Consider the following 12,468-nt stretch of genomic DNA (forward strand, 5'->3'; position numbering starts at 1 on the left):
GATCCCTTGACCTCTCACCAACCTAAAAAGGCTTTGACATTATTAAGTTGATAGCAGTATCATCTTAGATAAAAGTCTTATGCTTTGGCATTACTCCCTGTAAACTGTAGCTTTGACACTTTGGACGACCGCAGAGTCTCCAAACTGTAGTTTTGAATTTTGACGTTATTTGCTATTAAAATAATGTATTTATCAAATCCAATAGATAAATGTGCACATGAGATTTTCATGTTCCAAACTAAAATTTTGAAAATTATTAGTCGTCAAAGTTTCACAAGTTCAAACAAAAAGGTGTTCAAGGCATCAGGTATTTTTCTTTTACTGAAGGAGCACATTGCTGTGACCCATCTGGTTACAAATATTAGCCATCACTCTAGCCCTGCCAGTCATCGATGTGTGAAAGTTGATCACCAAACCCACCACAAAAAACATGCATAATGTATATGTGTAACAACATAGTACTCCTTACATTTCCAAATGAGGTACTACGTATTTAATACGATTAACAGCAAAAGAGCATGCAAAAACTTGCAAGCAACAACCTATATACAGTTTGGCTGACATGACAAGAACAAAGTGGCAGTACAGTACAGTACAGAGTACAAACGCACACAACTGAACTAGATACCAACTGCTCGCACAACTGTCTAGTTTCTTCACCATTTCGCTGCACCATTCATCCAAATTCCAAAATGACAGACCAAGAAGAAGAAAGCACGGCAAGATTTAAACCCCATGAACAAAGCATGTCTCACAGCATCATCTAGCAGCTGAACTCTTCAATTAATCAATGCACACGGATCGCCATTGATGAGAGCTTGCCGGCGTCGCGGGAGGTGGAGCGCTCCAGCTCGCCACGCGCCGGCGGTGAGGCACCCTGCCGCCGCCATGGTTGCCCTCGTTGCTCATGCACTCCGTGATCTGGTCGTCGTCGCTGTTATCGGCCAGGCCCAGCATTGTGCGCAGCGCCATCTGCGCCATGTCCTCGTGAACGCCGGGGCTCGCCTGCTCGGCGATGAGCATCAGCTGACGGTCCGCGCCGGCCGCTCTGGCGAGCCCCCGGAACCGCGGGCTGCCCCTGCTCATGGCGTACAATGCCGCGACGCACCATTCCTGCAGCTCCGAGCTGCGTGATCCGTCGCCGGAGAGGATAGCGGACGCCGTCGCCACGGCGCCGGCGTCCATCAGCGCGGCGCGGCCCTCCGCGCAGGCGGCCACGTTGCAGACCACCATGAGCGCCAGCCTGCGGATGGGCGCCGGCTCGTCGGCGTCGGACGCGACGGAGAGCAGGCTCCTGGCCGCGCCCGGGGCGCGCGCGAGCTTCGACTGGTTCACGGCGGCGAGGGAGAGATGGTACAGCGCCATCCCGGCGTCGCGGCGCGCGCGCGGGGCGTGGTCGCCGTCGCGGCCCGCGAGGACGGCGAGGAGCGGCGGCACGGCGCCGAGCACGCCGATGGCCGCGCGGTTACCCTCGTGGAGCGCGAGGCCGAAGAGGGCGCCGGCCGCGTGCTCGCGCGCCTCCGGCGGCGCGGCGGCGGAGGCCACGGCGTCGACGAGCGCCGGCACCGCACCCGCGCGCACGATGGGCACCCGGTTCTCCGGCTCCAGGGAAAGGTTCGCCAGCGCCGCGGCGGCGTCGGCGCGCGCCGCGGCGGTGTGGCGCGAGGAGAGCAGCACCCGCCGGAGCGCCGCGAGGAGGCGCGGCACACAGAGCGCGCGCCGCCTCGCTGAACCCTCCCGCGTGGCGCGCCGTAGCGCGGCCATCGTCGCCTCCACCTCCATCTCGTCCCCCGACTCCACCGCCTTCGCCACCGCCTCCTCCTCCGCGTCAGCGGCACGCACGGGCACGGGCTCCTCTTCTTTCTCGTTCTCTTTCACCGCCTCCTGTTCCTTCCCGCGCACCACCTCGACCTCAGCCGCGGCCATCTCCCTCGACGACCTACCCGACGACGACGACGACGACGACGACGACGCAGCGAACGCGCCCTCCGACGAGCATGACAGGTTGGACGCCGACCTCGCCGGCGCCAGCGCCGTGTCCGATGCGCACGACAGGTTGGATGACGACCTCGCCGGGGCCATCGCCACCTCCGATGCGCACGACAGGTTCGAAGCCGTCCTCTCCTGCGCCCGCGCCGAAGGCACCGCTTGGAGCACGGCCTCACTCGCCTTCTCGGCTGAAGGAGCCACCGGTGCCGCGCGGCCGGAGCGCGCGCACCACGTCCGGACGGCCGCCCGGAGCGCGTCGTTGGGTATGGCGACGGCACCACCACCACCCCCCTGCGTGTTCCCCTCCCCCGCCACCACTCCGTCCGGTCCGAGCGAGAGTCCGAGGTCCGCGCAGGCCCGGACGCAGGCGCGCTCGTACGTCCGCCCGGGCGGCAGGATGACCGGGTCCGCCATGGGCGCGCGCAGGATCGGGCACAGGAACTCCGCCGGCACCTCCTCTTCCACCTCCTTCTCCGTCCTCGCCGGAGACAGAGGGACAGGAACGTCCGGCGACCTGCGCTTGGGCTTGGACGCGGACGCCGGCGGCAGGGACAGGGACCGGAAGGGCAGGAGCTTCCAGCGCCGCGCTCGCTCCGCACCCATATCTGGCCGCGCGCGTCGCCGGCGCCGGAGCTTTTTCAGCAAAGCAGCGGCTGCTTTTGGTGTTGCAGCGCCAATAATGGCGGCTGCTTTTGGCTCGGGGTTCGGCAACTTTGGCCGGCTGGCTGGCTGGCTGGCCTTGCTCGGTAGTGGGGACTGGAGAGTGGTGGAGGCCTTTCTCCTGGGCGGTTAAATATTGCGAGGGAGAGGTGACTTAGCCGTGAAGGGAGGAGGAGCGGTTAGTTAGGCTGCCCGGCGGGGGGCGCCGTGGCTGCGGTGGGGCAGTGGAGCAATGGAGTGTTGCGGCTGGACGGACGCAGTCGCGTCGCCGTCGCGCGGGAGGAAAGCTGGCGCCGGTCGTTTACCGGGCGTCTTTTTGTCGGGGGTGGGGTGAGTGTCCGGCACTCCGGCTAAGCAAAGGATGGCCTCTGTTACCAAGGGATGGATCTGGAATCAACAACTCTTTACAAATTTGTGTTACGCTAGTCTGGTCACTACTAATAAAAGCTTAGATAAAATCAGTTAGCAATAATAGAAATGTCGGGTGGGACAGGCGTAGCGTGCCACTGGTTAGAACAGGCCCCTACTCCGAGGGTCAAATAAAAAAAATATACTCCAGCGGTCTTTACTTGGCTTCCCATCTTGGGAGGCTTCCAAATTCCCCTCTCTATATTTCATTCATGGATTCTCTAGGAAAGTTTCTATGCATGAGAGCTATTGCTGGAGTTGGAGATATCTTTGTGGAGAACCTTAGAAGCTTTGGTTTGAAGGCTACTGCTAGAGTGCTGGTATTACCAATACACCCACCTTGGTTCTCCACATATTACCCGATAGCACATCATCCAATAAAGATGAAAAAAAGATGGAATAAGGAGAGTGGAGCGAGAGCATCGATGCTATAGTGCACCCACGTGCATGGAAACATCCCACCTACCACCACTTTGCCTCTCTTCCAAATGGGTCCCACCTTATCCCCTCCTCCCCTCCTCTCGCTCGCCTGGCGCCTACACATCTTCCTCGCCTCCGCCACCAGCTGCTGTCAAGGTTATTAGGGTTAAGGTTCGGAGTTTTGGTTTTCAGAGTTGGAGGTTTCATCACCATCGAACCTAAAAGGGATGGTAGAAGGTTGTGGGTAGTGAGGCGAGGTGGCGCGGTGCAACTAGCTAGGCTATGGTGGACACATCCGATGGACGTTGTTAGAGCAAGGGAGTGGTGGGACAGAGGACGGGTGGTGGGGCGAGGCAGCAGCAAGGCGACACAACGCAGCATGGGCGGGTGGTGATGGACACTCAGTGGGCGGTGCCAAGGTGGGGCAGGGGAGCATTGGTGCGAGGGTGGGGAAGGTGGCGGTGGTGGAGCTACAAGATGGTGGGGTGCCATCGGCCAAGGGTAGGAGGAGAGAGTGGGGGTGGACATCGAGCGCTATCCTAACACCTAGGCGAATCTGGTCACCCCTAGAGCGAGGGTTAAGGTCCGCGGATAAGTTCGTTAGTATTGGAGTTGATCGGGAACAAGATGTTGTGGGATGCTTGTTCGATTAGAAACGAAAAACGACCATTATTGGGAGGTAGAAAACGTGTGTTGAGCTGAGGGAGCTACTTCCTCTACGCACGATAAAATGATCTTGTTGGTGTAAAATTGAGGTAAAACCTCAATCTTTTGTGAAACCGAAGTTCCGCCTTCCTTTGTTCGTGCATACCCGCTGGACAGGAGCTCCGATTGTTTTAGCCCCCTGGAGAATACGGACAGTGGGATGGAACGCTCGCTCATTTGGTGGATCTGGCATGATCTGCATGCATGCGCGCCTCGCGCGTACGGTTCTGAGCTGCTCGTGTCTGGCAATTCTGGTTCTTAGCTAATGGTTTGCAGATACGAGCTACGTGGCGTGCACGTACAGGTACAGATACAGGCTGATTGTCCATCGCTTTATCAGTGTGTGACGCATGCGAGCACCCGTACGTGCTGTGGGCGTATCAGTAGAGAACTGACCTTCCAATACTTTTATCGTGGTTAACTTTGGGGTGTTTGGATCCCCGGGCTAAATTTTAGCCCCTGTCACATCGAATGTTTGACACTAATTAGAAGTATTAAACATAGTCTAATTACAAAACCAATTTCACAACCCCTAGGCTAAATCGCGAGACGAATCTATTAAGCCTAATTAGTCCATGATTTGACAATATGGTGCTACAGTAAACATTCGCTAATGATGGATTAATTAGGCTTAATAGATTCGTCTCGTGATTTAGCCTAGGGGTTCTACAATTAGTTTTGTAATTAGCTCATGTTTAGTCCTCCTAATTAGCATCCGAATATTCGATGTGACACGGACTAAATTTTAGCTGCAGGATCCAAACACCCCTTTGAACCCGAGATCTGGTTATGCGCCTGCCACCATATTCTGTGGAACTGCAAACGGCTGAGGGCCGCATCACTCCTAGCTGAGTTGAGCCGCCTGTGAAAAGCGAATGCGTTGCACATGTTTGCTGTTGGGCCCTTCTTTCGCACTACCCGTACGTACTTGCAAGATTTTTGTGAGATCTACGTCGAGTAAAGAATAATGCTCCGTCAAAAGTACCAAGCTAAAAAAGGTAATCCGACGTATCAACTGAATCCGATCAGTGCAAAGTGGTGGCTAGCTGCTGGGTGCACTAAGATCCGGTATAAACTTTTCAGATCACAGCTCAAGCCTCAAGAGAGTTCAGAGTCTGCCATCATGATCTCTACCATGTAAATCAATCCAATGAATGATCCAGCATGTATTACGGGCGCACAGAACCGTTCGAGCTCCAATTCAACTACCGCATGGCAAGAAATAATAAAACCAACAAACCATGTGAAACCACGTTATCCTAGAAATTCACCCACCGGAAGCTTTGCATGCGGAGGGAATCTTGATTTGATTTGAATTAAAAAATGCGATATCTCATGAACTGTAGGTCCGATTTCAGATCCGTTTAAAGCATGTTGATGGAAAAATGTGCCGAACAAAATAAGATTTGACGGATATATTCTAATGATTTTTTTCAAAAATATGTAATTGCAACTATGTTGTAGTGTGAATTGCAATCATAGCTACAACATAATTGCACCTTAGTTTTTAACCTAGTTATCCCTGGTCGCAACCAGTTAAAATCTAATTATTACCATGTTGCTACTAGTTACAACCAAGTTACTACTGGTTGCAACATGTTACTACCCAGTTACTATCAACCAGGTACTCCTCAAATGCAACCAAACAAAATTAGTTGCAACAAGTTACTACACAGTTGCAACTCAGTTGCTACTCTGGTTGCAATCAGATATGATAGCAACTCTGAATTGCAACTGAATCTGATTATAGAGACCAGATGCAAAACGTACACAGAGTTATAACTAGTTGCAACTCGGAAGTATATGGAGTTGCAATCAGTAATACACAGAGATGCAGCTCGTGTAAAAATAATAAAATATATCCATATTGGATCTAATTTTGTTAAGCACATTTTTTGAGTAAGATGCAGCAAACGATTTGTTAATCAGGGTTAAGGTTTAGGAGAAAATTTGTTTCAAAGAATTGAACCCACAAAAGATTCCATCCATGCATACAGTCTGGTGAGATTTGTATGCAACATGGTTGTGCATGGTAGGTGGATAATACAAATCAACTAGGACGCACACACGGCATGTTTGGTTGAGTGTGCGGGTAGATCCAGCGCACCATCAGTCTAGGTGCATTCTATGTACAGGATGCACCAAGTGCATTATAGCAAAATAATATATAGAGAGAGACATCAATCCACTAGATCGTAAGTGCGCTTTAACTTGAACATGGTAAACATCATCGTCTTTAGTTTCTCCCGAGTGACGATGATCGATCTCATCCCGGAACGAAAAAGGCGGCTGGCCGGGAAAGCGATCAGACAAAAGCGGCAAGCTTTGCCAGATGCTCCGGCCCAGACAGCAGGATCCATCCATCCATGCCCAACGATGTGCTTGGATGGAAAGTCTCAAGAGCATGATGCGCAAGGTCAATAAGAAATTAGCAAGCAGAACCGCCTTTGTGATGACCTACAGTCGCAGATCATCACCGGCCTCCAAGGAAGATGGAGCCTGTACGTACGGTACCAGCAGAAAACAGTGTGGTTCACGAAGCTGACACGCACGGATCCAGCTTATACTCTGCACTAATGATGAATTAGGCTCCATCATTCTGAAGAGCGCAAATTGTTAAGGATTGCAAAGCAGCCAGGTCAGTCGCCCAAGCTGGAACAAGGTGGCCTCCATTTCCCCAAGTAGCCAAATAAGGCAGAGGACCAACAATAATTAAAACGCTGCCCGACCCACCTGGTGGGTCGTGGATTTCTCCTCCGTGGAAAACGAAGGGAATCGGGCCACGAAACCCTGTCACACGGGCTTCCAGATGACCAGGGAGGGGAGCATTACCCGTGGGCTTCCAGCCCCGACTTTCCAAACTAGCACTGAAGGTAAGCACAAAAGGCGCAATCTGCTCCACAAATTAAGGTTGAAATAATTTCAAATCTACTACTTTTAGGCTAAACCAATGAATCAAGATCCAGAAATTCTATGGGGCATGCTAATCCCAAATGTGATAAACTACAGTTGTCTATTTTTGGTAATTTTCTTCCATGCAACTTTTCATTCTTAGAAAGTTTTCTAAAAACGTTTCCATATAGTTTTTTACCTAATTTTTAGCACATCTTTTCATGATAACTTTTTCACTTAAATTTTCAACATAAATTGACTTATCGATAGAAATTCTTCTAAATATTCTTTTTTGAAAAGCTCCTACTCATTGAACAAGTTTTCTAAAAACTTACTTATTTTCTTAAAAGCTTATGAGTACAAGTTTTCTAGGACTACTTTTTTCAGATTAATTTAATACAAAAATTCTTTGGAAATACTTCTTCAAACAAATATATTCTGCAAAAGAGTTCTTCGAATAAGTTTTTGGAATTACTGTAGAAAATTTCTTCACTAAAACACTATAATGAAGAAAGACAGAGGATGTTGAAGATAGATTTAGTTTTTAGCAATGAGCATGGTTTTAAATAGTGGGTTATGACAAATAGCGGCATCTTTTTTTTGGCCGCTAAAAGGCTATAGTGCAGCTATAGCGCACCTATGGCAAGTAGAGTTTTTATAAAAAAAAAACCATGAAAAAACAAATAATTGATGCACAAAAGCATAGTAATTAAGAAATGTGATGAGCACACATATGTTTCCACGGCTCCGGGAGTCCATCAGCATTCCATAACTTGACATCAATCCATGATTCATGAAATCCAGATGTTTATTTATCCAAAAGACCAAATCGGCAGCAGACAGCATGGCAACAAACTTGCACAGTACCATTCTCAGATTCAGAATCAGAAGAATGGCAGCTTCACAGTTGGGGGGCTGGTGATCTATGTCGACACTATGATCATCAACTTCTATGTTGGAAGATGAAGCAGACTCAGACTCATCTTTATTACCTTCAGTAATCAAATCAACTCCAAACTTCAAGCTCCAAAGAAAAAAGAACGGAGATCAGATCAGGAAGGTCGAGCCTGAAAGGAACTTGCCTGGCTGGGATTGGGACTTGTTACGTGGTTGCCTTGGTGCTGCTCACTGCTCAGAAGAGGAAGTGGACCGACGGAACCCTGATGGCCTGATCTGTTGCCCGCCTGGACGCCTGCTCGCCGCCAGTCACCAAGCTCAACCTCGCAAGCAGCACCGCAACCGTCGCCACAACTTCTTCGGAAGGGAGAAGTGGGGATTGGAGAATGACGTTTGTGTTTCACAATTTTAGGGTTTTTGAGTTGTTTTGGGCCTCTACGGGCTGCAAATTAAAGTTGCTGGCTTCACATTTTGGCATGCATACAGAAACCAGAATAGCGCCGCTAAATTGGCGCTAACGCTAAGCATTTTAGTGCTACTAAGGGCCCGATTAGTTGTCTTCCCGAGCGAGCTAGGCTCGCACCAGGGAGCCAGACCGGCAAGAGCCAGACCCTGCAGATGCAAATGCTTCATGTTTGGTTGCTTGCTCCATTCCTACCAGGTCATAGGGAGATATTGATTGGTTGCATGAATGCACACAGAATTCAAATAGGAGATGCAAGATGAGTTTGTTTGGTTGCCTGAATGCATCATGTTCAGTTACCTCTTGAATGCATAGGGTGATATTACCACTAGCATGTCCATGGGGTAAACTTACATACATTTCCAAAGTAAAAACACAATTATTATAGTTTGAACTAAAATTACTGCAGCCTCTAATAACAGCGAGAAGCCTTCTTCCTCTTAGGTTCAGCCGTAGCAGGTAGCTCTTTTGCTTCAAATTTTCTACCATAAAATGCTGCCATGACTTCTTCTTTTGTCTTGTATTTTTTTTAGAACGCTCCTCTGAAGCCGCTGACTTGAGTTAAGATGGTATCTAGTGCCTCTGTAAGGAGGAAAGAATCCAGGATGACATGCATATCCAGCATCTACTAGGTAGAATTTCCCTAGAAAAAGTGTATACAAGTGTATTAGTCCTAAAGTTTTGCAGGTTGTAACTTTATTTACCTATTGCTAAGTTAATTACCTTGTGGGACCCTTAACCCATCCTCCTGCTAAAGTGCATCCTCAAGGATAGTGGCATCATGTGTAGATCCGTCCCAACCAGCCAAGACATATGTGAATTTCAAATCAAAGTCCACTGCAGCTAGCACATTTTGAGTTGTGTAGTGTTTCCTGCCCCTAAATGATGCTTGCATCTTGGCTGGTACTCTAGCATAGATATGAGTTCCATCTATTTCCCCAACACAATCCTATATGGGACCCAGCAATTATTGTTACATGATATGCACCCAAGTATGCAACAATTATTATTAATTCTATGATTTATTCATTACCTTAAAATATGGATACCAACAATTATTATTAACTCTATGATTTATTCATTACCTTAAAATATGGACACCATCTTTGGCTATTTGTGATCTTAAGTGGTGTCTCATTAGATGAAGGCTTAATCATCTCATGCGTAAGTTCCCCAATAGCATAGAGCACCTCCTTGAAATATCTATGCACGGTCTCCACGGACCTCCTCCAATTTTGGTGTATAACTCTAAAACATTGGTTGTGGCTGACAACATGAAGAAACATTGCAACTTGCTCTACAACACTGCTATCTATGCTATTCTAAGCAAGTTTATATTCCTAAGCAAATTGCATAGCTGAAAGAAAGGGGCTCTTCTCATGCGAAGCATGTTTACACACTCAACATCATTACAGTTATAAATTTAATCCAGGTTTTTTTTTGCCTTTCCTCATCCATAGCACTCATTGGGGCATCGGTAATCCGAGGTCGTGAAAGTTGACCCATTCTAATCCTACTCATGAAGAATGCATACATAGCAGTGACTAGAGCAGCTGCCTCTGCCTGAAGAATTACCATGCACCTCTTGTCTTCCCAAGCCATCTATATAAATGAAAACAAGTAGCATAGCCTAAGTGTATGCACGAAAAATGATCTACTGCTATGATTAACATGAAGCACCATCACATGCATGGACAAGTTCTCATTTCAACATAAAAAATATCATTGACATGGACAAGTATGCTCAGATTAATAGGAGATGCATCATTAACATGGACAAGTATGCTCAGATTAAATAGTTAAGTCATCATTGACATGGATAAGTATGCTCAGAATTACAGGAGAGGAATCACTGACATGGACAAATGCTCAGATTAACAGAACAAATAAAGCATCATTGAATAAGCTTTTCCCATCAAGCATGAATATAGCAAATCCAATAGCATTTTCATCACAGGAATAGCATCTAGAGCACCGCACAATAATATAAGCGTGACCATAAGATTTGTGAGAGGATATAGGAGGAGGGGTTAATGCTTTCTGTACTGCAACAACAGCAGGAAGCCGGTCAACCAACAGATCGGGTGGGAAGTGAGGGAGGAACAGCAGATCTGTAGCCCTGCACAAAAATAGACTCGTTTTGAACCATGGCGCATATCAGAAACTATTATGAATCTACAGAAATCAAAATCCAAGGCCACAGAAGTTAGATCTTTACCTTGAAACAACCAAAGAACGCAAATCCAGGGAGGATCTACACATTTGAGATGATATAGTTAGCGAATCGATGATATTTTCACAGGATCTAGGGTTAGGTAAACAAGAACTTGAGAGAGGGGGGAAATTACTTGCCTTGCAGCACAAATTCGCCAAGAAATCTCCGCTGCAAATCAAAGAACAGGGTGGAAAAATGGTTAGCCGTGCTTGGGGATGAAGAGGAAAAGAGAGCAAACGAATCTGAGAGGAGAGGAAAAGGCTCACCTGCTCAGTGACGGCGAAAATGGCGAGTGAGCGTGAGGAAGGAGGAGAGGTGAGGATATATAGCCGGCGAATGGCACGAAATCGGGACGGTAACCTAATCTCCCGCGCTCCTTCCCACCTGCACGTGCGCGGTCATTTTCACTGCCCGCGTGCTCACCCACAAGACTGACGCTGCACCGAGCGAGCCTAACTCCAAGGAAACGAGGATTTTTACCGCACCCTAGGAGCCAGGCTCGGGGTCCCCTTTTGCACGCCACGGGCTAGGCCCACTACCAAGCCTAGGCAACCAATCACCCCAATTGCATGCCGGGAGCCTGGATGGGGAGTGATGCGCCCAACCAATCACGCCCTAAATTGCGCTTTAGCAATTGTAGCTGCCATAGTGGCATAAATGACAATAGCTTAGCGTGGACTCTCTCTAGAAGCTATAGCGCCGCTAAAGTGGGGCATAAATGACAATAGCTTAGCGTGGATTCTCTCTAAAATCAACTAAGGGAACAAGGATGAAAAGGCTTCCATTGTACTACACATGTCAAAAAGATATAGAAACATATGGTATGTTTTACTAAATTTTTACTGCTTATACATTCCTTAAATAATATTCATAGCACAAGCACAAGTGTTCATATCTGTGATATATACAAAAACAAACATCTTATAAAAAAGACAATAAGATCTCGAAGCTGCACGTTCTTTTCCCTCTTCGCGCACGCTTCCTCCATCCTCTGGCTTCCGCAAAGGAAATGAAAACCACGAATTGAAATTGATGTTTTTATGCAACAGCATTCCTGATGAAAAGGTTGAAGGATTCCACCATTCCAAACGCTCACTTTCATTTCCTTTCCTCCATTTTCTTTCTTTATCCCTTCAAATTTCCTTTGATGTTCCTCGGATCCAAACAACAGGTGCCTCAAATCCTTCATTTCCATGCATGCCGAGATTCAGCTGGGCTTGGGAGTCCGCATTCCTAGGAAGTTCGTAGGGCGTGATTGGTTGCAAAGGAGGGAGCCATCCAGAATGGATGGGCTGTACCGGATGGTGGGAGACGGGATAGAGCGATACAGGGAGGTTTGTTTGGTTGCACTTTATTGTCGTCCTGAATCACGCGAGGTGGTGTTTGGTTGTACTGGTTGGATCGTTGTCGTGTATGACAAGAGACACCAAATCGTGTTTGGTACGTAGAATGGGAGGAGATCGGAGCACCCTAGTACCATATTGGTGAGGTTACCACCAATGTTCATGAACATGAGCTGTTTTGATATTACAAACGTTGATCCTACTTCCAAAGACAATTAATTACTACTAGCAGTACAATAATAACAATAAATTGTAGCATAACTATGATATGGAGCCAACTAAGTTTATTTGTCGTCTTTTTTGAACCGATAGTAGCTTCTTTGACATCTTCATCACCAGTGGACTCTAGGAAAGATGCAATTGCCTCCTCTTTAGAACTAAAACTCTTGTAGCAACAATTAGGATAACCGGTGACCTACTGATGACAGGTTACCCAATTTGCATAGACTCCAGGCTTCCTACCTCGGTACACAACG

General features: G+C 48.1%; 1 protein-coding gene across 1 annotated transcript; it reads right to left on the minus strand.

The window, feature by feature from the left end:
• Positions 1 to 423: 423 nt before the first annotated feature.
• LOC101778843 (U-box domain-containing protein 39) lies at positions 424 to 2,777 on the minus strand. The gene has a single exon (XM_004973402.2). The coding sequence runs from the start codon at positions 2,590 to 2,592 to the stop codon at positions 784 to 786; it is 1,809 nt and encodes a 602-aa protein (XP_004973459.1). The 5' UTR covers positions 2,593 to 2,777; the 3' UTR covers positions 424 to 783.
• Between the last annotated feature and the right edge of the window lie 9,691 nt (positions 2,778 to 12,468).

This window comes from Setaria italica, chromosome VI (genome assembly GCF_000263155.2).
Source record: "Setaria italica strain Yugu1 chromosome VI, Setaria_italica_v2.0, whole genome shotgun sequence".
In the NCBI taxonomy this organism is placed as follows: Eukaryota; Viridiplantae; Streptophyta; class Magnoliopsida; order Poales; family Poaceae; genus Setaria; species Setaria italica.